The 25,825-nt window shown below is 41.0% G+C and overlaps 1 protein-coding gene across 1 annotated transcript in view; it reads left to right on the top strand.

Annotated features, from left to right (window-relative positions):
• The first annotated feature begins 7,013 nt into the window (after positions 1 to 7,013).
• The window catches only part of ERMP1 (endoplasmic reticulum metallopeptidase 1), a 47,838-nt gene continuing 29,026 nt past the window's right edge, over positions 7,014 to 25,825 (top strand). The window contains exons 1-4 of the mRNA XM_046664307.1: positions 7,014 to 7,356; positions 8,699 to 9,000; positions 13,585 to 13,712; positions 14,365 to 14,470. Of these exons, the coding sequence (XP_046520263.1) occupies positions 7,046 to 7,356; positions 8,699 to 9,000; positions 13,585 to 13,712; positions 14,365 to 14,470 (847 nt within the window). The 5' untranslated portion in view covers positions 7,014 to 7,045. The remainder of the gene's footprint in view (positions 7,357 to 8,698; positions 9,001 to 13,584; positions 13,713 to 14,364; positions 14,471 to 25,825) is intronic.

The raw sequence follows: 25,825 nt of genomic DNA, 5'->3' as shown, positions 1-25,825 counted from the left end.
AATAAAAAAAAATAAAGAATGATAATTAAGTGAAAATTCTCTCAAAAATTTATTGGTTTAGCAATTGATTAATTCCTGAATCTTTACTGTAAACTTTTTTACTCTAGAAATGTGCTTGAGGAACATAGGCCAGAGATGAGCTTTTTGACATTGCCTTCTTGTTGGATAACATCCATGCTGGAATCAATTTATAAACTGCCTTCCTAGGGATTAAAATGCAGTCAGTTTTAAGTGTCTTCCTAGGCACAGGGCTGCTGGAGCCTGACCTCACGGCCTGAGGCTTTTAAACGGAACATTGATGTCAAGGTAGAAAAGGAGGAAAATAGAGAAAAGAAGAAAGAAGAAAAAAATCACCCATGGATAACCACTGTCACTGCTTCAGTGTATTTCCTTCCATGTATTTAATAGTCATACAGAATATTCTTTACTTTTGTATCTTTATTCTTTCTCAGTATTTATAACATAGCCTTTCTCCCATATAATTGAATGGACTTTGGTAATGTTGCATTTAATACTACGTGATGTTCCACACTCTGGATGTACTCTAACTTATTTGACCTTTCTTTTATTTTTATATACAGAAGTATTTTCCTCATATTTGATTTTTATAGATGAGCATTCGTTTGCATTTTTCTTTTTTATCACATCTTCAATAGATTCCTACATCTGACAATACTACTTCAAAAACTGTGAATTCTTTTAAGGCTCCTGGTACATATTGCCAAACTGCTTTCCAGAAAGGTCACTCTGATACGTATCCCACTTGCATCAAGTAAAAGTGCCCATCATTATCCTAGGCCAGCAGTGCAGATAATAATTAAAAACAAAATTCACAAAACTTTTTCAATGTGCTAAGTTAAAAATGGTCCATATTTAAATGCAAATCAAAACTACACTAAGATATCACCTTACCCCCGTTAGATTGGCAAAAACATCCAAAACCAAGAACGACAAATGTTGGAGAGGTTGTGGAGAAAGAGGAACCCTCATACACTGTTGGTGGGAATGCAAACTGGTACAGCCACTATGGAAAACAGTATGGAGATTTCTCAAAAAGTTAAAAATAGAAATACCCTATGACCCAGCCATCCCATTACTGGGTATCTATCCTAAGAACCTGATATCAGATATCTCAAGAGTCCGTTGCACCCCTATGTTCATCGCAGCATTATTTACAATAGCCAAGACGTGGAACCAGCCTACATGCCCAGAAACTGATGATTGGATAAAGAAGATGTGGTATATATACACAATGGAATACTACTCAGCCAAAAAAAAAGATGAAATTGGCCCATTCACAACAACGTGGATGGACCTCGAGGGCATTATGTTAAGCGAAATAAGTCAGTCAGAGAAAGACGAACTCTATATGACTCCACTCATAGGTGGAAATTAGTATATTGAGAAGGAGATCTGATCGGTGGTTACCAGGGAAAAGGGGGGGTGGGGGGAGGGTACGGAGGGGGAAGTGGTGTACCCACAACATGACTAACAAAAATGTACAACTGAAATCTCACATGGTTGTAATCTATCATAACATTAATAAAAAAAAAAAAATGGTCCATATTTTCATGTGTGCCTTTGAGACAAAGGGTGAATGGTTTACACATTTTTCTATTGAGGCTTTGGTATTTTTCTTACTGATTTTTACTATCTATTAAGTATATTAAGTAAATGATAAATTATATAATATACAATCAAATATAAATATATAAACTAAATTTATCATCCATCTATATGGAGAGACAGAGTATAAAGCATATTATCCCCTTGTTTTTAAAATTTGTTGAAAATAATGTTCCAAGCTTGTCATTTGACTTTTCATTTTTTTGGTGATTGTTTCTGACATATAGAAGTTTTCCATTTTGTGTAGTCAACATGTGATTTTTCCCTTTATGATTTGTTCTATTTCTTTTTGATTGAAGAGTCCTTGTCCCTTTTGAGTCTTAATTGTTATAATTTAATTACGTTTACCTTATTTTTTATCAGTTAAAAAGCCGTGTTGATGTTTAATTCTGAATTCTACTTAATTTTTTTTTTTGGTGTGTAATATGGTGTGAAGTTCCAATTTGACTTTTTCACCCCAAAGAGGCAATTTTCTCAGCCCCATTAGTTTTTTTTTTTTAATACATAGTGTTCTATAGAATGTCCTTTTTTTTTTTAAGATTTTATTTTTTTCCTTTTTTCCCCCAAAGCCCCCCGGTACATAGTTGTATATTCTTTGTTGTGGGTCCTTCTAGTTGTGGCATGTGGGACGCTGCCTCAGCGTGGTTTGATGAGCAGTGCCACTTCCGCACCCAGGATTTGAACCAATGAAACACTGGGCCACCTGCAGTGGAGCACGCGAACTTAACCACTCGGCCACGGGGCCAGCCCCAGGCCCATTAGTTTGCAAAAAGGCGTTTTCAGCCAGATACAGGTTCTTCCAAAAATCAAAGAACGTCGTTTCCAGTTGGCCATGGAAAAAGGTAGTCTGACATGGTGGTTTCAGCTAATAATGTAGCGGGACTGGTTTTCTACCTCTTAGGTGGTTACCAGCTATAGAGAACTAGGGAGCAGGAGGGACCAACTTGGAGTTTGAAGGGGATGGAAAAGTGGGGCACCATCGTTCTCTCCCTGGGCTCCAAGGACAGCTCAGCACTGTCAGCTGTCAGGCTGCCTGGCTTATTGGAGGTGCTTCCTGTAGCTGACCGTTGTCACCAGCTCCCAAATGTTCCATTGCAGAGCTCTGTAGTTAGGAAGACAATTGTCCACCAGCACCCTGAGGCCCCTGCTTAAGCCTGAGGGGGTCCAACACTTCCCTCCTCACCCCCCAAAAAACTCAGGACATGAGCTCCATCCCTGGCCCTTTAAACAAAGCTGGCCCACCCTCATGCCACCTCAGTGAGCACATAAAGCCCAGCTGTAGACAACAGTACCTGTCTACAACATTTACACAAGATCCCTTTTGCATTTGTAATCTTTGTTCTTGGTTGCTCAATCTTTGACTTGTTCTGCCTGTCAGCTTTGGACATCTGCTTCTGTCTTTTGGGGCTGGTTTGGCTTCTTTTCTCATCCCTTGGCTTGACGCCTCCCGGGATTTTAATGTCACTGTAACATCAGGTAAAAGGCGTCATTCTGCCAGCCTCCGTCCCAGGGAACTTTCACCGGTGCCCTAGTAGCTCCTCTCCAAAGAAAGAGGCACACAGGGGCCGGCCTGGTGGCGCAGCAGTTAAGTTCATATGTTCCACTTCTCGGTGGCCCGGGGTTCGCTGGTTCAGATCCCGGGTGTGGACATGGCACCACTTGGTAAAAGCCATGCTGTGGTAGGCATCCCGCGTATAAAGTAGAGGAAGATGGGCATGGATTTTAGCTCAGGGCCAGTCTTCCTCAGCAAAAAGAGGAGGATTGGCAGTAGTTAGCTCAGGGCTAATCTTCCTAAAAAAAAAAAAAAAAAGAAAGAGGCACATAGGCTGTGGGATGACCTCTGTGGAAGACAGAGACTGGCAATTCACCTGAATCCTGACAGCTTACATGTCCTTCCACTCACCTTGGCCAGGTCACTAGGAAGTAGTGGGAAGATGGCAAAACAAAAGGGACTTGGGGCATCTCTAAGCCTGTTGGTCAGTCTAGCTCTCACTTTGTCATAAAGGGGCACACAAGAAAAACATAACTGTCTGCCAAGCCAGATGAATTGAGTCAAGCCCACTGATCAACAGCTCACCAGATGGGGCAGCTGAAGCCTTTCACAGCCTGTTCCATCCTCATCAGCAATTTGATGTGTGGGAACTAGAGTAGGTGTTTCAATTCGCTGTGGTCTACTTCCCACACAAATAAAACTACAGGTCAATGGCCTCAAACACTTCAAAGGCCAGACATTAGCAAAGTCTTTTATTAGCCTCTACGATCTAGGTGTAGTCATCATGATGCTCTGCCCAACACTGAGACTCTGAGCGACCTCAAAAAACATAACTTAGAGCCTGACCTTTCACTGCCCAAAACCACCCCAGAGTCCTTGCTGTGACCTGGGAGGCCCTCCTTGCACCAGCCCCTGCCTACTTCTCCGACCTTCCCTCTATCACTGCCCTCCTTGCTCAGCCTGTTTTAGCCACATGTCACTTCTGAACATCCCAGTTAATTTCCCTCTGCCTAGAACATTCTTTCCTCAAGCTTTCATGGCCCCATTCCTCACTTGATCCACATCACCTGAATTCTCCTCTCCTCAGAGAGGTTGTCCCAATCACCATACTTAAAACAGCAGCCTCCATCAATTCCCTGCTCTATTTTTCTTTTTTTGTTTGCTTTTGTTTGTTTGTTTTTGAGGAAGATCAGCCCTGAGCTAACATCTGCCTCCAATCTTCTTTTTGCTGAGGAAGACTGGCCCTGAACTAACATCTGTGCCCATCTTCCTCTATTTTATGTGGGATGCTTGCCACAGCATGTTTTGATAAGCCGCTGTCTAGGTCCACACCAGGGATCCAAACTGGTGAACCCTGGGCCACGGAACCAGAATGTGTGAACTTAACCGCTGCACCACCAGGCTGGCCCTTTCTATTTTTCTTCATAGCACTTTATCTGACATTTTATTCACCTCCCTCCACCCCCCCCCCGACACTCTTGTTTATTGTCTCCCCACTAGAATGTAATAAGCTCTGTGAAGGCAGAAATATTGATTTGTTCTTCTCTATGTTTCCCCACCTGGATCAGTATCTGACAGAGTAGATATCCAAAAACCAGTAGCTTAAAAATACTTAAATGTGAATACCACAGTTTGCACAAATCTAGAGGAAAACTCCCTTCTAAGAACCCCACTATAACAATTCAGCTTTTGCCACCTGGGGCTCTCTGATTAACATGACAGGAAAATGGCTTTTAATCCAATCTTCAAAGGATTGTATATGAAGGAAAGTTCTGGAAAATAGTATTTAATGAGATTTATGTGTGAAGATCTTTCACATGCCTTAGCTGATTAATCCTCATTGAAGCTCTTTAAGCCAGGCATTATCTCCATTATCACAGATTAAGGACACAGACTCTGGGACTGGAACTTGTAAGGCCATGCGTGTCGAAGGTACACAATTCAGGAACTCAGATCTATCTGACTTTAACAGCCAGGCTTTTTTTCTGTTATCGTACACTGCCTCCCACAAAATATTGTCACAGATGCTTAACATACATTATTCATTCAGAAAAAGCTCAAATGATTTAACCAGTAACACAGCTCCTGAGAGGTGCATCTCATCCTTGGGTTTTCTGACATGTACCCAGGCCAGCAAGTGACAGCATAAGAGATGTAAAACTGAAAAGACCAGGGAACATTTGTGCCCTTCCCCTAGGCATTAGAGACCTCCACATCTTATTATGCTGCCGTGGAAGGAGTCGTTTCTAAGATCTTATCTTCTGAAGATGGTGGAAGCACCAGAGGTTTTGGAAAGAGAATAGCAGGACAGCTGGTTCTTATAAAGACAATATACACTCATCTGTTCATTCAGTAAACATGCACTGAGTGATGACCATGGGCGAGGCACAGAGCTAAATACTGGGGACATGGTGATGAATAAATAAGACATTGTCTTTGGTCTTATGGACCTTACAGACCAAAAAGGATCTCATCGAGCTAAAATTACGCTGCTGCCATAAAATTGTGTTTTCATTTATTCACTCAATCAGAAAGATTTATTTTCTACACAGTACACGGCATGCTTTGTTGTGTTAAGAGGCGGGAATAAAATGGTGAGCAAAACCAGACATGATTCTTGCCTTCAAGGAGTTTACAGTCCCATGAGGAAGATATTAAGTAATTACATGCATACATGGTGCTATGAGATCCTACAAATAGGGGAAACTGGCTTCATTAGATTAGGAGATTCTTGCTTGAGGAAGTACCACTTAAGATGAGAGATGTGAAGAATAAGTAGGGGTTAACTAGGCAGTGCGAGGAAGGAAGGACATGCCAGGCAACTCAAAGAGCGTGTAAGAACTTCTTGTAGAAGGAAAGATGGTGAGCAGAAAGGACTTTGAAAGAGGCCAGTGTGAGTGGAGAGCTGGCAATAATGAGCAACCTGGTGTCAAGTGGGCCTGAGCAGTAGGCAGGAGCAGACCTGTAGGGTAGGACACCGTCCAAGTGGGTCTCCAGGTTAATGATCATGCTGCCACAGCAACTGCGTGCTGGAGCACAGAACTCTGAAGCAGAGAGGCTCGCCGCATCGGCAGGCAAGAAGACGAGATGATTGTGAGGACCTACCAAAATCAAGGCTCTGCCTCCTACCACCCAGGGGGACACGGAGGGAGGAATAGCTTTTCTAAACCTTCCTTTCCAGGTGCCATATTCGGTAGTGGGACAGAATGCTGTTTTGGGAGCCGGCTGAACTAGATTTAAGTTCTTCATCTGTTACCTGTATCAGCTATTAAGTGGGAATAAAAATATTTCCTTTTCAGGGTTCTTAGGAGAATCAAATGAGATAATGTATTAAAGCACTTAGCACAGTGCTTGGTTCATGGCAGGTGTTCAATAAATAATTGCTATTATTTTTCTTCATCTTTTAAATGGAGACAGTGGTACTGCCAGGGACCCCACACGGTTATGAAGATCTGTGATTAGATGACGTGTGTGGACGCATGAGGCTGGGCCTCCTCTGCGCCATCCTATTTCTAATTTTAAGAGCCAGGAGCCTACTGTTTCCAGAGCCTGTTCTAACGCTCCTTATGAAAGCTGGGCCGTGGCCTTCATCGGCGTGGTGCACCACGCGCATTCTTTTAAAAGCAGTACCTCATTTTTCTCGGGTTTCTTGGTATCTTTCCATTTGGAAATCTCTGTCCCACGCCAGGCAAGGAAGCCCTGCAGGAGATGGCACATCCATTACGCTCAGCCAGGGCCGGTCCTGCCGCGGTGCCCGCCAGCCATCTGCCTGGAGGCTGGGTCGCAGCGCGGCGGGACGGGCCAATCAGAACAAGTTTGGCCCTCTGCAGTTTCCGTCCGCTCACTAGGAGGCGCTGCTGCCGCCGCGGCTACTCCCGGGGCTGTAGCGGGCTGGGGTAGTTGTGCTGGCGGCGGAGGCTCGTGGCTATGGAGTGGGGTTCGGAGTCGGCGGCCGTGAGGCGGCACCGCGTCGGAGGGGAGCGCCGGGACGGCCCGGGGGCCACGCCGCAACCGGAGAGGGAGGCCCCGGCGCAGGATTCCCTGGCGGACTCGTGCGGTGGCGGCGCAAGGACGCGGAAGCGGAGCGGGGCGGGCAGCGCGCTGTCTGAGGCGCCCGCCGCGCTGGGGCTGGCGCTCTACCTGCTCGCGCTGCGGACGCTCGTCCAGCTCTCGCTGCAGCAGCTCGTGCTGCGCGGGGCCCCTGGGCACCGCGGGGAGTTCGACGCGGGCCAAGCCAGGTACCGGCTGCTCCCTCCAACGCCGAACGTCCCTTTGCGGCCCCTGCCGGGGCCCGGGCACCACACCTGTGTGCGCCCGCCCCGCGGGACCGGCCGGGCTCGCCGCCTCCGCCCGGCTGCACCTGTGGTGGGGTGGCCTTGAGGGTCCCTCTTCTGGAGTCCCAGTTTACCTGACTCGGGGCTTGCGTGCGCCCTTGTCAAGCTCGTGGTGCACATAGGGGTAGACAGGGGAATTGCGCCTGCTTTTCTGCCCCACTTTACAGATGTTTGGTTGTTAGTCGTCCCCCATCTTCTTGAGCAACTTCCACTTTTTACTAGTCGTCCTGCTTTCCAAATGAAATGAAGGAGAGTGACATTTGTGTACCTAGACCATTTTATAAATGCGCTTTTGGGGGAGATGTCGAAGGGGATATTACAGTGATCTAACTTTTGGGGGACACAATCCTGAAACCTGGGAGTTATGGAGACTGCCTGCAAGACCGCATGTTCAAAATTTTACAATTTCAGAAGTGCTCTGGTTCCTGGAGCTTGTCCTTGGGCCCCTGGTGTGTAAGGTTTGACTTTTTTTTTTAAGAAAAACAAAAAAGACTGTACTAGGGAAGATGATTAAGTCAAAGGTATGGTAATGTAAGTGTGTCAAAGCTCATAAAATCGTTAAGCTAGAAGAGTTTTCAGTAGCCATTGTGTTTTAAAAACTTTTGAGTACAAAGTGCAGGAAGTTTATTTTCCTAAGAACTTTCTAGAACCCCCCTCCTCCCACCTTTTTTTCCTCTCTTGGAATGCAGTGAAAAGACAAAAAATGTTGTTTGTTTTAGGGGTAGAGTTGGTTTGGGCCTGAATTGAAGTTACAAGGCCTTGTGTGCACACCAGGAGGGCTAAGTCCATTCCTCACAATCAAAAGTTTTTCTTTGCTTATCGGACCTCTTGACTTAATTGGCCTTCTTCATTGGTTTCTGCTACTTAGAGTCAGTAACCCTGGATCAGTAACCCTCCCCAGTGTGGCACAATGGAGTTGTATCCTGTCCTGTGTGGCCTTCAGCAGTTACACGTTTTGAATGGAATCCCTAGTCTTTGTAACGATTGGATATGGGGATTGGGAGAATTTGGGAATAGAGGGGGTGGAGAAAACTCTGAAGGGATGAAGCCATGGGGGAGGCAAAGTAAAATGATGGAACTTGACAAGTGATTTTCACAGGGTGCCTGAAATAATAAAAGGCAGCCTTTTTTATGTGAGAAGTCCAAGAACTTGTTTTTGGTGGGGAGGGGGAGTGTGGGGGAAAGTTCCTCTGTGCTAAGCGTTAAGTCTAGCATGCCTGGACATCATTCTTTTGGTCACTTCCAGGGATTATCTTGAACACATAACAGCTATTGGCCCCAGGACTACAGGAAGTCCAGAAAATGAAATTCTGACGGTGCATTACCTCCTGGAACAGATTAAACTGATTGAAGTTCAAAGCAGCAGCCTTCACAAGATTTCAGTAGATGTACAGCGGCCCACAGGCTCCTTTAGCATTGACTTCTTGGGTGGTTTTACAAGCTACTATGACAATATCACCAATGTTGTAGTAAAGCTGGAACCCAGAGATGGAGCCCAGCATGCGGTCCTGGCTAACTGTCATTTTGACTCAGTGGCAAACTCACCAGGTAGGTACCTATTTTTTAGTCATTTTGAAGTTGTCACAGCCCAGAAAGCTTATTAACTCCGAGCTGCTTAGGCACCTGTGGGGCACTGTTTTCACAGACAGCCCTTTTTTCATTGTGATGGAAGGCGGGATAATTAGAATAGTATCATTTAGTTTAAGATCTAACACCTCACTGTTTTCTCAATGCTTTGTTTATTTATTTTGTAAACGTGAGTACCAGCAGCCCAGTGACACTGAAGTAGTTTTATCAGTGTTACCAGGAGATGTCCATGAGTCCTACAGTTAGGTTCTGCCGCTTCAAGTGTTTACTCAGCTAGGTGTTGTACTAGGCTTTGGGGATACAGGATAAAGGAACAGTCCCTGCCTTCAGGGGACACAGGGTTTGGAGGACATCTCTCCTAGCAGTTTCTTTCAACCTGTGAAGTGAGAATTTTGGTCTCCTGGGGATGCCGGACTGTTAAGGTACCTCATTAATCCATAAATTTTGCTCTGAAAATACTTTGACAAAATAGAACTCTTGATGTGTAGGACAGTGCGTGACACAGTGAATATTTGTTGAATGAATGAGAATCCCCTAAATTGAACTTCCATTTTTAAAAATAAGACTCATCAGAAAGTTGTCTTCAGTAGTTAGATTGTAAGTAGGGAAAAATAGAAAATAGTAGCATTTTACAATGGAATCATAGCATTTTAGAGGTAGACGAGACTTAAGATGGCATCTGGTTCAACCTCCTCATTTGACACAGGAATCAACTTAGTTGATCACCACTGATCAGAGACAGAGGTGGGACCATGTGCTGGGTTTCCTGGCCAGTCAGTTCTTTCAGCTGCATTTGAAAGGGTGGAGAGTAATAGAGTGTGGTTAATGACTCCTTTGGTAAACTGCTTACCCTCTTCTTTCCTCAGTTTCTCATCTGTAAAATGGAGATAATAATAGTACTTTGCTATTGGCATTGCATAGAGGATTAAATGAGGATTATATACAAGTAAATTACTAAAATAATACCTGGCACAAAAAATCCTTTTTTTTTTTTTGCTATTAATTGTTATGTAGTATTAGTATTTCCAGATTGCTTGAATTTATAGCAGGCCCAACATGAACATCTAGAGTTATGCCAAATATAAAATAAAATTTATTTGCTTGGTAAAATGATTCATACTAGGAGATCTTTAATAAGAAAGCTTGCCAGTTGCATTCAGAATGTAAAATGCTTTTTCAAAAATCAGTATTCACACATCTGTTTTATAAAGTCAGAAATACCTTTGTGTGTGCTGGGGAAACCAGAGATCTTTTATGCCTATTTCAAAGCAGTTATAAAATAAGTGTCACCCTATGCCCACTATTATTATGCTTAAATTCTAGGAAGGAGCAAATTAATACCACGGTTATTTAAGAACATTATATAAGAAAGATGTGTATACAAATATCAGAAACATAGTGCCAGATGTTACACACCACATATATGGAATCCAATAATGAAAGGATGACATTTTTGTGGGTTTTTGGAACCCATTTTTAACTAAAATTTATTTATTTTTTTTGAGGACAATTAGCCCTGAGCTAACATCTGCTGCCAATCCTCCTCTTTTTGCTGAGGAAGACTGGCCCTGAGCTAACTTCCGTGCCCATCTTCCTCCACTTTATATGTGGGACACCTACCACAGCATGGCTTGCCAAGTGGCGCCATGGCGACATCCGAGATCTGAACCTCGAGCCCCAAACCCCGGGCCGCTGAAGTGGAACGTGCGAACTTAACTGCTGCACCACCAGGCTGGCCCCTAAAATTTTATAAGAATACCTGTACCAACAATCTCAAGGACATTTCTGTCAATAATAAATTGTTAAAAATAGTTTAAAAACAGACTCATAAAATAGACTATCACCTAAATCCTTTTAGTGGATGAACTAATTGAAACATGGGTATTTTTTAAAAGTTCTTCTTGGCATTGTATCTGGAACTCAGGGACTGATACCAATTAGGAGTAATATTACCCACAGAAAGGCTTTAAATATTTTGGGTTTGCTGTGTGGTTCCAGGTTGTTGGTAGAAGAGACATTGAGTTATTTTACGGGTGGTTTCAATTTCAGGGTTAATTCTAAATGGAAAGGGATGGTTGGTTAACCACCCAGCCTTTATAGATACTGTCCTCTAATTTACCTTCACTTTCTTAGTGATATATGACCCTTCTCTAGTTCTGTTCTCAGACACCAGAACCATTAAAATAAAGGAAGATAAATGGACAGTTTAACTATTTTTTTTTAAAGATTTTATTTTTTTCCTTTTTCTCCCCAAAGCCCCCCGGTACATAGTTGTATATTCTTCGTTGTGGGTCCTTCTAGTTGTGGCATGTGGGACGCTCCCTCAGCGTGGTTTGATGAGCAGTGCCACTTCCGCACCCAGGATTTGAACCAATGAAACACTGGGCCACCTGCAGTGGAGCACGCGAACTTAACCACTCGGCCACGGGGCCAGCCCCACAGTTTAACTTTTTAATCAACCCTATCTAGATATATCTCTTTCAGTTTCCCTCTTTGAATAAAGAAAAATTTTATTGTTTGCTTTTTATATTAAAGTTACTCACAGTCTGAAAGTTAAAAACCATTAATTTCATTTGGTTCCTGAAAGGTGGCACTTTTTACTGATAGCTACAAATACTTCCTACTTGATAGTAATTAGATAATTATTGATTAAATTACAATCCTGTACTCACAACCGAGACAGTTATAGCTAATAAGTAGTTACTTCTTGGGTAGGGATGGAGTCTGGAATTTACTAATGCCAAGACAAGCATCTTAGCTGGCTGCAGAGCCTTCCTTAAGTTTGCAAAGAGAAGAAGGAAAAACTAAAATTGAATGTGGACCACTTTATCTTATAATCCTCACAATACACCTGTGAGGTAGATATTATTAGCCTGCTTTCTAGACCAGGAAATTGGGTGAATGACAGAGCTAGAACTTACTTCCAAGTCTTTCTTCAGAAACCCACGTTAAACTCTGTAGCACCCTGCCTCCTACTGTGTAAAACCAGAAATGCAATTGCTTGTGTTATTGCTGTGCCTGCTTACTTTGATGACTCTTTAAAATTTTTATTATGGAAAATTTCAAATATGTACAAAAATAGAATGTTTAATGAACCTGAGTTTACCTATCACCCAGCTTCAACAGTCTGATCTTGTTTCTTTACCCCATCCAGGCAACCCTTGATTATTTGAAGCAGATCTCAGCTGTATCAGTTTCTTCATAAGTATTTCAGTCTATATCCCTGAAAGATGAGGACTCTTGCTTTTTTTTTTTTGAGGAAGATTAGCCCTGAGCTAACATCTGCCACCAAGCCTCCTGGTTTTTTTTTCTCCCCCTGAGGAAGACTGGCCCTGAGCTAACATCTATGCCCATCTTCCTCTACTTTTTTATATGTGGGACGCCTGCCACAGCATGGCTTGACAAGCAATACAGAGGTCTGCACCCAGGATCCAAACCAGCAAGCCCTGGGCCGCTGAAGCAGGATGTGCGACCTTAACTGCTGAGCCACCGGGCCAACCCTAAGGACTCTTTTTTGGCATGCCCATAACACCATGAAGTACCTCACCTAAAAAACTTAACAGTAATTCCTTAATATCATCAAATATTCAATGAGTTCCTTTAACTGCTCTTAAGCGCTTTAACAAAATCAAGACACTAAAAGTCATCTTTATAATCAGTTTTAAATTAATATGTAAAGTTTCTGAATCAAGAAGAAGTTAAGTGATTGATGAGGTCCTCTGCTTTATCAGTGCTAGGACCAGGGATAATACTTAGGTCATTAGTCTCCTTCCCTGTATCTTACTAGATTTGGTTCTTCTTTGTACTTTTGATCACATGATCCCCTTGGAGAAAGCTTAAAAATTGCTACACCAGGGCCTGACCCCCATGGCCTAGTGGTTAAGTTCAGCACACTCTACTTGAGCAGCCTGGGTTCAGTTCCCAGGCATGGATCTACACCACTCGTTGGCGGCCATTCTGTGGCAGTGACCCACATATAAAATAGAGGAAGACTGCACAGATGTTAGCTCAGGGCGAATCTTCCTCAGCAAAAAAAAAAAAAAAAAAAAAGCTACGCTTTCCAAACTGACCCTCCTATCAATGTGGAGTGATCTGCAGCTTTTATGATTTTGGCGGGAAAACAAGCAGGAAAGGAGAGGGTGGCAGTGGGAGATGATATAGGAAGCTGTGAACACGAGAAATGAGAAGGTTACAGAGGATGTGGAATAAGGATAAAGAATGAAACAAGTTACCTTGGGTTGATGAAAATGCCAGTTTTCAGTGTCAAATTTAGGTCCCATCTGGTTGGTTATTCAAAAAATATTAAGTGAGCATCTACTTTTGGCTATGTACAGTTCTTGACATTGAGAGTAAGTCAGCAAGCAAACCAGATAAAGATCCCTGCCCTCATGGAGTTTACTGCTGGTAGATCTACTCATCCCCAGATGACAGAGTGAGCTGTGCTTCTGCAGCTTCTGTGATGAGAACACCCCATTCCTAGCCATGATGGTTCCTACTGTGAAGGTTTTAAAGTCTGAGAAGCAAATCTCTTTTTCTGATTTAAAGGTGCCAGTGATGATGCAGTTAGCTGTTCAGTGATGCTGGAAGTCCTTCACGTCTTGTCAACGTCTTCAGAAGCCTTACATCATGCTGTCATTTTTCTCTTTAATGGTGCTGAGGAAAATGTCTTGCAAGTGAGATTTTACTGTTTTAAGTACTAAGCTTGACTAATAATAATGAGAGTAATAATGATAATAGTTAACACTTATGCCTTTTGGTTATTCATTTAAGTGGTATTATAAAATGACGTGCAAAAGAAACATTGTACCTGGCAGTAGTTTAAAAATTCCATAGTTATGCACACATGTTCAGTATTTGAAAACTCAGCTTAGAACAGATCATCTTGTCAGTGTTTGATTCCTAAAAGGATTCTGCGATGGCATAATTATTCACCTCAGGGTTTCTTTGACAGCGGAGTTTCGGAGATGTTTTGAGGCAGGCACACAGTGTGAGGCAGGCACCCACCCAGGCAGATCATCCCTTCTCCCCTATTCTTTTGCGCTTTCTTTTGCACAGCCTCACGCTTACTAAGGACGTTGTTGGCATCACTCATGGAACTCCGGCTGCCTCCTGTGATGACGACTTTCCGCTCAGCAAACTGCACACAGCCATCATGCGTAGAGAGAGAGCCAGATAGATGTCTGTTAGATACCACCTTTGAAAAAATGGTTATTTTCCTGTTCTTCCCCTCATCAACGTAGATGTTCTGTCTTTAAAGTAAGCAAAATAAAGACTAGTAATTTAAGATTATTTAACCTCTGCTTGTTCTGTTTCCTTCCTATTCAGGCCAGTCATGGTTTCATCACTCAGCACCCCTGGGCCAGCTTGATTCGTGCATTCATTAACTTGGAGGCAGCAGGTGTAGGAGGAAAAGAACTTGTGTTCCAAACAGGTATTTGAGGCTGTATTTTATATTTTAATGTAATTGCATTGTATATTTTAATGCAATTCTTGTTTTTATAAAAGTGGAAATTTTTTGAACGTAAGTAATCTCTCTAATGAAATGAACATTCTTTTTAGAGCATGAGATAGTTTTAGTTTGTCTTTGTAAAAAAATTTTTTTTTTTCCAAGGAAAATTTGCCCTGAGCTAACATCTGTTGCCAGTCTTCCTCTTTTTGTATGTAAGCTGCTGCCACAGCATGGCCATTGACAGATGAGTGGTGTAGGTCCACGCCTGGGAACTGAACCTGGGCTGCTGAAGAGAAGCGTGCTCAACTTAACCACTAGGCCACCAGAACTGGCCCTGTAAAAAATTTCTTTTTTTCCTGAGGAAGATTTGCCCTGAGCTAATATCCGTGCCAGTCTTCCTCTATATTTTAGTACGTAGGTTGCCAGCAGAGCATGGCTGCCAACAGAGTAGTGTAGGTCCACGCCCAGGGAAAAGAACCTGGGCTGCTGAAGTGGGCTGGCCCTGGCTCTGTAAAAACTTTTAACAAAATAATATTAATAGCACCTGTGATATTATGATTTATTATAAGAACTATGTATTTGGTCTTCATCCAGTTTCTGGCTCACGGCTCCTAAAACCCATGGGATTTCTTAAGTGTTGAGAGTGATATAGGTGTCTTGTTTATGTTAATGAAGGTGACTTTTGGATCCCACCCAAGAGTGGGGGCTGGTTGCCAGGAGAACTAGCCAGGCGATCAGAGGATTGGAACCTTCAGTCCCACCTCCTGATTTCCATGGAGGGGGGCGCTTAAGGTTGAATCAGTTGCCAGTGGCCAATGACTTTGTCAATCATGACTGCGTAATGAAGCCCCCGTAACCCCAAAGGACAACTCATTGCCTCTATTTTGGAGATGGGGATTGGTGAGCACATGGAAGTGCTGGGAGCGTGGCATGCCCAGAGAGGTCATGGAAGCTCTGTGTCCCTTCCTACATACTTGTACTATGTTTCTTCCATCTGGCTGTTCCTGAGTTATATCCTTTTCTAATAAACTAGTGATCTAGTAAGTAAAATGTTTCTCTGAGTTCTATGAGCCGTTCTAGCAAATTAATTGAACCCAAGGAGGGGATTGTGGGCACCTCTGATTTGTAGCCCATCAGTCAGAAGTATATAGGTAACAACCACGACTTAATGATTGGCGTCTAAAGTGGAGGGTGGTCTTGTGGGACTGAGTCCTTTATTGGTGGAATCTGATTCTGATTTTGGGTAGATAAGGTCAGAATTGAGTTGAATTGTCAGCTACCCTGCTGGTCCAGGAGCCCTTTGCAGCACCTAATGCTTGTATAGCACTTATTATGTGCTGGGTGTTGTTTAAACATTTTTATATACTATATTGAGTCACTTAATCCTCAGAACAATGTGAGAAGTTATGTGATAAGAGGGATAAGTACTGTCATTACCTTTATTTTACACATGAGAAAACTGAGGCAAGAGAGATTGTAACTTGCCTAAGGTTTCACAGTTGGTAAATAGCACAGTGAGATTTGAACCTAGGCAGTCCAGGTGCAGAGCTGTTGTTCTTAACCACTAAGCAGATTATCATATAGGCGGTGAACTTTCTTTTATCCATTATGGGTGATTATGATATAAATAAATGACAAAAATTTCATGAATTAAAATGAGAAAATCTCCTTGAAGTTAAAGGACTTTATCATTGAATTAATTTGAATGTTGTAATAATCCAGCAATATTTAATCAGCCAGAGAAATATTTTTGATCTAAGGATAACAAGATTAAGTTGATAAGTATCAGTTGTCACCTTTCTTAGAATTCAAAGCTCAGATTTGTTCAGTCAGGGTATACTAAAATCTGACGTTGGGAGTTCCATGCCATTTCCCCACTCTGTTAGAAATTTGGGTAATGCATTTTAGCCAGAGAGGTAGCCTTTGCTGCAAGTTTTCTGAGTGTGTTTGGGACCTGAGATGGGCTGGGAGAAGTTAGTAAGGTGATACGGCACTTGGTTTTTAGTACTCTTTACAGATGTTGTATTGTTTGTTATGAAGATAGCCTGAGTGCTAAGTATGTCTTTATAACCTAAACAATACCACATTTTAATATTTTCCATCCAACTTATTTTAAACCTTACCCTTCAAAATGCAAATATATTTTACTTCAGCTAACCTTTGAGAATCTCAAGGTCATAAGGTCAGAAGTGAGGTTCTACTTTCTTTTCAACTCGCAAATCTTTCTGCTTACTCTTGTCTAACTAACGAGCACCTGGTATCTAATATCTATAGGAGTAAGTAGATGCTACACTATTAGCCTTTTCCCTCTAATTCTTGGATTCAGTCATGATACGAGGAACACTTAGTATAACAACCACTACATCAAAAAATAGTGAGAGAAAATTCTGTTAGCAAAGAAGAGACTGTCTTTCTTCGCTCTGGTGAAAATGTCAGGGCTCCACATGGGCAGGAGCGTATGTTAAATGCCTTCATATCCATGCTTTTAATTTATTATGACAGCACCCTACCCCTGTACTCCTCCGAGCCAGAGAAAAGCCAGTCTTAAGGTTTAGTTTGTAACTTTCCTGAATTTTTTCTGTGGATGTATATGAATGCATACATATTCCATGCATATATGTTAATATATTTTACATATATTTAGTCCAGAGAGGTTAAAACACATTTACCTAGGGTTAGTGAGGTCTTGTCCAAGTCAATTCCTCTATTTACATTTATTGAGCAGTCACTTTCACTAGGCCTGACTAGCTTATAGTCTGTGCTCTTTTTACTAAATGTAGATCATTTTACATAAAAATTGTACAGTTGCATACATTTTTAGATATAATTACATTATTTGGGAGTAAACAAACCGTATAATAACAGTCACTGCCAGATGGTACATATTGGCTGGTGGAGCTGTGGTGGGTGTGACTGGAGTGGAGGAAGGGGCAAAATGTGAAAAACCAGTTTGAACTCTCCATTGCTTCATGAATTTAAAGCCAGACCTTGTCATTACTGCTTTACTTATACTCTTTATAGTTTGTAGTAGTCTTTAAATTTTTGCATTGCATATGATTGCTTTTAATAATAACGCAAAAACAGACTTGTTACTAGTTAGCAATATACATAGATATAATTTAAATGTTTTACTCATTCTAAATAAAATCCCCACATTTCAAAATTAATTTTTTCTGGAGTGGCATCCTACAAAAGATTTGGAGAGAATGTTTCCTCCTTTTTCTAAGTTTTATACAATGTTTTCCCTCTAGGTTTTGGTAGCTTCTTGGGGCTAAACTATACCCGACAGCTTTCTGGGCACTTTCTGACCTTCCAGAACCTGTCCCAGTACCTCTGTCACTTCCAGATGCCGCTGCCCACAGATGACTAGTGTTCTTGTGGGGATGGCGTTCAGAAAGCTAATTAGTGTTGCTTCCACGTTTGACTGAAAGGAGAAAGGCCTCCTGGATTTGGGGTTCGGCGTGAGAGTGTACGCTAGATTGCTCTGTCCTCGGCTACTTCAACAGGCCCTTTCTTTCCTGTGCGAGTAGCACTTGTCCTGTCCTGGAAACTTTTCGGTTAAAACAGTTTGTACTCTGTAGTGCTCCATTGTCACTTCAGAGAGAGACGTTCCTTGGGGAGTTTTTAGTGACTAGGATAATCATTGCTACCTAATTTTTAAAAGGCCAGAATGCATGAAAGAATGACTTGATTTAACAGACTAGTGATTCATATTGTAAGTCAAGAAGGTTTGATTTAATAATTTTGAAGGTGTTACTATTATTTTAAAATTTAAACAGATTAAATTGGTAATATATCTTGTGAAAAATTCAGCTACTACCAACCTTGAGTAGAAGAAAGCCCATAAGCAAAGGGGTCAGAGAATCCTTTTTTCCCTCTTGTGAAAAATATCCATGACCCTGTAATCCTACCACCCAGAACAAACTAGTGTTATAATTTAGTCTCTACCCTTCTGGAATTTTTTCTATATGTATACATTAATATATTTTATATATGTGTGTGTAGGTATATATATATTTTTTTCTTACAAAAATGGGATCATACTCTAACTGCTGTTTTATAACCGGCTTGAGACTGCATTCTTCTTTTAAAAATTACAGTGTTATTGAGATATAATCCACATACCCTACAATGCACTCATTTAAAGGTAAAATTCAGTGGTTTTTACATATGTTCACAGAGTTGTGCAGTCATCCTTATAATCAATTTTAGGGATTTCCATGCTCATTACCAGTCTGGCTTCTTTCACTGTGTATGTTTTTTGAGGCTCATCTATATTGTAGCATGTATCAGTGCTTCATTCTTTTTTATGCCTGAATTATATTCCATTATGTGGATATACTGCATTTTGTTGATCCATTCATCAGTTGATAGACATTTGGATTGTTTCCACTTTGAGACTATTATGAATAATGCTGCTATGAACATTTGTGCGTAAGTGTTTGTGTGCACATATATTTTCATTTCTTTTGGGTGGATACCTCGGAATGGAATTCCTGGGTCATGTGGTAAATTCATGTTTAACTTTTTAAGAAACTGCCAAACTAAACAGTTAAGTTTTATTTTAGAAGAAATGTAAATTCAAATAACAGTAAGAATTTTTTATATTAGATTTGCAAAAAGTAAGTGGAATGATAATGCCCAATGCTGATGACTATGGAGCAACCGGCATTTTCATACTCCATTGATGGAAATGTAGACTGATGCAATTTGGGGCTGTTTGGCTATATGTACCACTTTAAAAAATGTGCAGACCCTTCTCTCCAGCAGGTCCACTTGTAGGAATTTATCCTACAGAAATAGTTGCACATAAACACATAGGTCTAAGTACTGCATCATCTTCTTGGCTCTTTTATAAGAGTGAAAAATGGAAAACGCCTTCCAGGTCCACACATAGGAGACTGGTGACTTAAACATTTTTTTTCTTTCTTCTGTCATTAATTTTTCCCTCCCTGTGCTTTTTCTCTCTTCTTAAACATACATTTGACTCCCCGTTACCCTCCAACTACTGCTCATTTCTCTATTCCCATCTATTGCAAAGTTCCTTGAGAGAGTGGAATTCCTTTGCTTCTGTTCTTGAACCAGTTGTAGTTAACTTTAAATTCGCTCTTGTAAAAGTCACATTGCTAAATTCAGTGGTCAGTTGTCAGACCTCATCTTACTTGGCTTCCATAACAATATTCACTGCTGTCAGTCTCCTTTATTAGTTCCTTTTTTTTTTTCCTGCTTCTTCCCAGAGCCCCCCCCAGTACATAGTTGTATATTCCATTTGTGGGTCCTTCTGGTTGTGCTATGTGGGACGCCACCTCAGCATGGCCTACTGAGCGGTGCCATGTCCGCATCCAGGATCCAAACCATGGAAACCCTGGGCCCCCAAAGCGGAGTGCATGAACTTAACCACTCGGCCACGGGGCCAGCCCCAGTTCCTCCTTTTTTTTTTTTTTGTTTTTTTTTGTTTCTTCTGGGTGTTGATGCCACTACCTGAAGTTAGAATGAAGTAGAGCAGTGGGAATGATGCTGTTTGACTGAGTTGGGTCTTCTTTTACTGGACTTCCAGGGAACTTTGACTTTTCATTCTTGACGCTGAGATCTGCCTCCCCTCAACATCACACATACCCATATCCATTGCATTAAGGAAGATGGGGCTCATTCTTTAAGAAGAAATGAATGCACAAGAAATGGGAAGCATCATAGGATTTACATGATGGCAGGAGAAAGAATGTAAAGTGAAAATATTTCTGTATCTGCCCGCCACCTTTCTCTACGAGATAATTAAGAGCTTTCTGGGGGAGGCAGGATAGGGTTGTGATTAAGAGCACAGGCTGTACTCAGATGACCCAAGTTCACATCTCAGCCATAGCACACCCTGTGTCTCAGCCTTGGACAAGTCACGTAACTGCTTCCACACTTCAGTTCCTCATCTGTAAAAATGGGGTAGCATTAGTACCTACCTCTTAGGGTTAATACTCACTGAGTGAAATCCTCAAGTGTGTAATTTCTTGTCAAAGGGCTCTTTTTGCCTTATTTAAATCATGGAGAGTATCTTACTCAGGAACTGATCTGCCTTCCTCATCCCAATCTTCCTAGTCTGCCTTTTTACACCAAAAGTTGACCTGTGGATGACCTCTACACCTCAATGGACCATCAGTGAGAGGCTGGAGTAGGGCTGGAGTACCAGCATGCGGCAGTGGGATCTATGTGGGGTTAAAGGCCAGGTAGTAGATAATTTAAAACTGTAAATCTGTTTCCTGCTAATGGGTCTTATATTTTTCTCAAGTATTTTTTATGGTGCAATGCATAAAATGAACTTTATCATAAAATGAATTTTATCTTTAGGTGTCTTTGTTTCATCTTTTATTATAATGTAAGAAAAGCACACAGCTCTGAGTGTTCAGCCTAAGGAATTTTTACAAACTGAATATAACCATATAACCAGAACTCAGAGCAAGATTGAGATTATTGCTGGCACTCCAGAAGCCTCCTTTGTGGCCCTCCCCAGTCATTCCTCCCTCAATAGGTTACCACTATTTTGACTTATGTCTTGATGGATTTAATTTTGTTTGTATTTGAACTTTCTATAAATTGACTCATGCACTATGTTTTCCTATGTGTATGGCTTTTGTTCACTCAACATTATGTCTGTAAGACTAATCTATGTTGTGTTTGGTAGTAGTTCATTCTTTTTCATTGCTGAATAATATTCCATTGACAAGGATATCCGTTCTACTGGGGGTGTTAGATTGTTTCTAGGTTTTGGCTATTATGAATGATGCTCTTATGAACATTTTTGTAAATGTCTTTTGGTACACGTGTGTATACACATTTCTGAGTGGAATTACTGAGTTATAAGGTGTGCATATGTTTAGCTGTAGTGGATACTTTTGGTAGATAAGTGCCATACTTAGATGCAAAAATCCTAAATAAGATATTTGCAAACTGAATCCGGCAATGTGTGTGTGTGTGTATGTATATATGTCTGTATATACGTAAAAAAAGATAATGCTTTCCACCAAATTGAGCTTATTCCAGGAATACAAGATTTTTTTTAAGTTTCAGGTATACCATATAATGATATAATATTTGTATCTACACTCATGCACTGTGTAACATTTTGGTCAGTGATGGACTGTGTACACGACGGTCCCATAAGATTGAAGTGGAGCTGAAAAATTCCTGTCACCTAGTGATGTGCTAATGTCATAGTGCAGCGCATTACTCAAGGCTTTGTGGTGATGCTGCTGTAAACAAACCTTTTGCACTGCCAGTTGTATAAAAGTGTAGCACATATAGTTATGTACAGTACATAGTACTTGATAATGATAATAAACAGCTGTGTCACTGGTTTGTGTATTTACTATACTTTTTATTGTTATTTTAGAGTACAGTCTTTTTACTTACCAAAAAAAGTGTACTGTAAAACAATGTGCTGTGTTAACACCGGCAGCAGCCTCATACATCTTATGCTTACCACGTCTCTTGATTATTTCATTTTCTCTTGTGCTTGATTTAATCTTATGTTCTTGTTCATCATGGCCCCTGAGCATACCAGATCCACTGCTAATGTTAAGAGACCACATCAAGTGATTGACCTGGAAATGAAATTAGAAGTGATTAGGACTATGAAGGTGGAAAATCAGTAATGGTTATTGCTTGCCAGTTAGGCATGTCCCATTCTACCATAACTACGATCTTAAAGAACAAGAACAAAGTGATGGAAGCTGTTAAAGGATCTGCTTCATTGAGGGTAATGAGACTAACAAAAATCGAGAAGGGCCTATATCAGACATGAAGAAACTTCTGATGACCTGGATTGAAGACTAGACACAGAAGCATATCCCTCTTAGGAGTATGATGATCATGGCCAAAGCAAAAAGTTTGCATTGTTGAAAGAGAAGACTGGACCCAACTACGATGTTGAATTTACTGCTAGTTCTTGGTATTTAAGTGATTCAAGAATCGTTAATCATTACATAGCATGAAAGTGAGTGGTGAGTCTGTGAGTGTTGATGTGAAGGTAGCTGAAGAATCTTTGTAAACTCTAGATAAGCTGATTGTGGAGGAAAATTACTTGCCAGAGCAAATATTCAGTATGAGTGAAGCTTCTCTATTCTGGAAACAGATGCCTGAAAGGACTTTCATCCATAAGGAGGCGAAGTCAGTGCCAGGTTTCAAGGCTTATATTGAAGCAGTGTTTCTCCTTCCAAACGCTGCCACTTTAGTCCAACCGGTGGACCAAGGAGTTATAGTAGATGTTAAGGCCTACTACCTGAGGAGGACCTTTGCCCAGGTTATTGCTGCAGCTGAGGAAGACACTGATGCACTTCTGGAAGGATTATGACACCTATAACTGCATCAAGAACCTTGCTTGCACCTGGGGTGATGTCACCAAGGAATTTATGAATAGCGCCTGGAAGAAGACACTCAAGAGGTTTGTCCATGACTTCAAGGGATTTTCCAAGGATGAGGAGGTTGCAAAAATCAGGAAGGCTGTGGTTGAGATGGCAAACAACTTTAACCTGGGTGTGGATGAGGATGACATTGAGGAGCTCCTCGAGGTGGTTCCTGAGAAATTGGCTAATGAGGAATTGTTGAAACTGGAACAGGAATGCATAGCTCAAGAAGAGGCAAGAGAAAAGGAAACTGCAGGAGAAGAAAAAGAACAACGTTCGAGAAAATTCACAGTGAAGGGTTTAGCAGAAGCCTTTGCAGGCCTCAGCAAGTTCCTTAAAAAGTTTGACAACGTGGACCCCAACACTGAAAGGTTTTCGTTAATAGAGAGGAATGTTCATGGTGCATTATCTGCTTACAAGCAAATCTATGATGAAAAAAGTAAACCAAGCAAACCACCATGGACATATTTCTGAAAAGATTGACACCTCCTGAAGAAGAGCCTCAGGCAGGTCCTTTAGGAGGTGTTCCAGAAGAAGGCATTGTTATCGTAAGAGATGACAGCGCCATGTATGTTATTGCCCCTGACGACCTTCCAGTGGGACAAGATGTGGAGGTGGAAGACAGTGATATTGATGATCCTGACCCTGTCTGGGCCTAGGCTAATGTGTGTGTTTGTGTCTTAGTTTTTAATAAAAAGGTTTAAGAAAAATAAATATTTTTTTTAATAGAAAAAAGCTTAAACAATAAGAGTACAAAGAAAAAATATTTTTGTATAGCACTACAATGTGTTTGTATTTTAAGCTAAATTATTACAAAAGGAGTCAAAAAGTTTAAAAAAAGTTTATAAAGTGAAAAAGTTACAGTAAGCTAAGGTTAATTTATTCCTGAAGAAAAAAATAATTTTTTAATAAATTTAGTGCAGCGTAAGTGTGCAGTGTTTGTAAAGTCTACAGGAGTGCACAGTCATGTCCTGGGCCGTCACATTCACTCCCCACTCACTCACTGACTCACCAACAGCAACTTCCTGTCCTCAAAGCTCCATTCATGTAAGTGCCCTATACAAATGTACCATTTTTCATCTTTTATATCATAGTTTTACTGTACCTTTTCTGTGTTTAGAAACACAAATAGCATTGTGTTATGATTGCCTGTAGTTTTCAGCACAGTAACATGCTGTACAGGTTTGTAGCCTAGGAGCAAAAGCCTATACCATATAGCGTAGGTGTGTAGTAGGCTATCTAGGTTTGTGTGAGTACACTCCGTGATGTTCACGTAATGATGAAATCGCCTAATGATGCGTTTCTCAGAGTATGTCTCTATCATTAAGTGACGCATGACTGTATTGCAAAATCATGACCACAGTAAGTCTAGTTAACTTCTGTCACCATACTTAGATACAACTTTTTTCTTGTAATGAGAACTTTTAGGATCTATTTTCTTAGCAATTTTCAAATATGTAATACAGTATTATTAACTATAGTCACCATGCTGTACTCCCCAGGACTTATTTATTTTATGACTGGAAGTTTGTACCTTTTGTCTATCTTCACCCATTTCACCCACCCCATATCCCCCACCTCTGGCAACCACTAATCTGTTCTATCTGTGAGTTTGAGTTTAGTTTAGTTTTTTAGATTTCATATATAGGTGAGACCATACAGAATTTGTCTTTCACTGTCTGACTTATTTCACTTAGCATAATGCCCTTAAGGTCCATCTGATGCTGTCACCAATGGCAAGATTCCCTTCTTTTTTATGGCTGAATAATACCCCATTCTGTATACGTACCACATTTTCTTTATCCATTCTTTCATTGATGGATACTTAGCTTGCTCCCATGTCTTGGCTGTTGTTACTAATGCTGCAGTGAACAAGGGGGTGAGGTATCTTTTCGAGTTCAGTGTTTTTGTTTCCTTCGGATAAATACCCAGCAGTGGGATAGCTGGATTATAGGGTAGTTCTATTTTTAATTTTTTGAGGAACCTCCGTACTGTTTTCCATAGTGGCTGCACCAGTTTACATTCCCACCAACTGTGCACAAGGGTTCTCTTTTCTCCACATCGTTGCCGACACTTACTTCTTTTTTCTTTTTTTTGTAATAGCCATTCTGACACATGTGAGATGACAATCTCATTGTGGTTTTGATTTGCATTTCCCCTGGTGATTAATGACATTCAGCATCTTTTCATGTACCTGTTGGCCATCTGTATGTCCTCTCTGGAAAAATGTCTATTCAGATCCTCTGCCTATTTTTTAATTGGGTTGTTTGTTTTTATGCTGTTGAGCTGTATGAGTTCTTTATATATTTTGGATATTAACCCTTTATCAGACATATGATTGGCAAATATTTTGTCCTGTTCAGTAGGTTGTCTTTTGATTTTGTTGATTGTTTCCTTTGCTGTGGAAATGCTTTTTAGTTTGATGTATTCCCATTTATTTGTTTTTGCTTTTATGGCCTTTGCTTGTGGTGTCAAATCCAAAAAATCGTTGTCAAGACCTGTGCCAAGGAGCTTACCACCTATGTTTTCTTCTAAGAGTTTTATGGTTTCAGGCCTTATGTTCAGATCTTTAATCCATTTTAAGTTAATTTTTGTGTATGGTGTTAGATAGTGGTCCAGTTTCATTCTTTTGTGTGTGGCTGTCCAGTTTTCCTGGCACCATTTATTGAAGAGACTGTCCTTTCCCCAGTGTATATTCTTGGCTTCTTTGTCAAAAATTAGCTGTCCGTGTATTGTATGGGTTTATTTCTGGGCTCTCTGTTCTGTTCCTTTGATCTATGTGTCTGTTTTTATGCCAATACCATGCTGTTTTGATTATTATAGCTTTGTAGTATAGTTCAAAATCAGGAAACATGATGCTTCCAGCTTTGTTCTTCGTTCTCAAGATAGCTTTGGCTATTCAGGGTCTTTTGTGGCTCCATACAAATTTTAGGGTTGTTTTTTTCTA

The sequence above is a fragment of the Equus quagga genome, chromosome 6 (assembly GCF_021613505.1).
Source record: "Equus quagga isolate Etosha38 chromosome 6, UCLA_HA_Equagga_1.0, whole genome shotgun sequence".
Lineage (NCBI taxonomy): Eukaryota > Metazoa > Chordata > Mammalia > Perissodactyla > Equidae > Equus > Equus quagga.
This window is presented reverse-complemented; position numbering and strand designations above follow the sequence as displayed.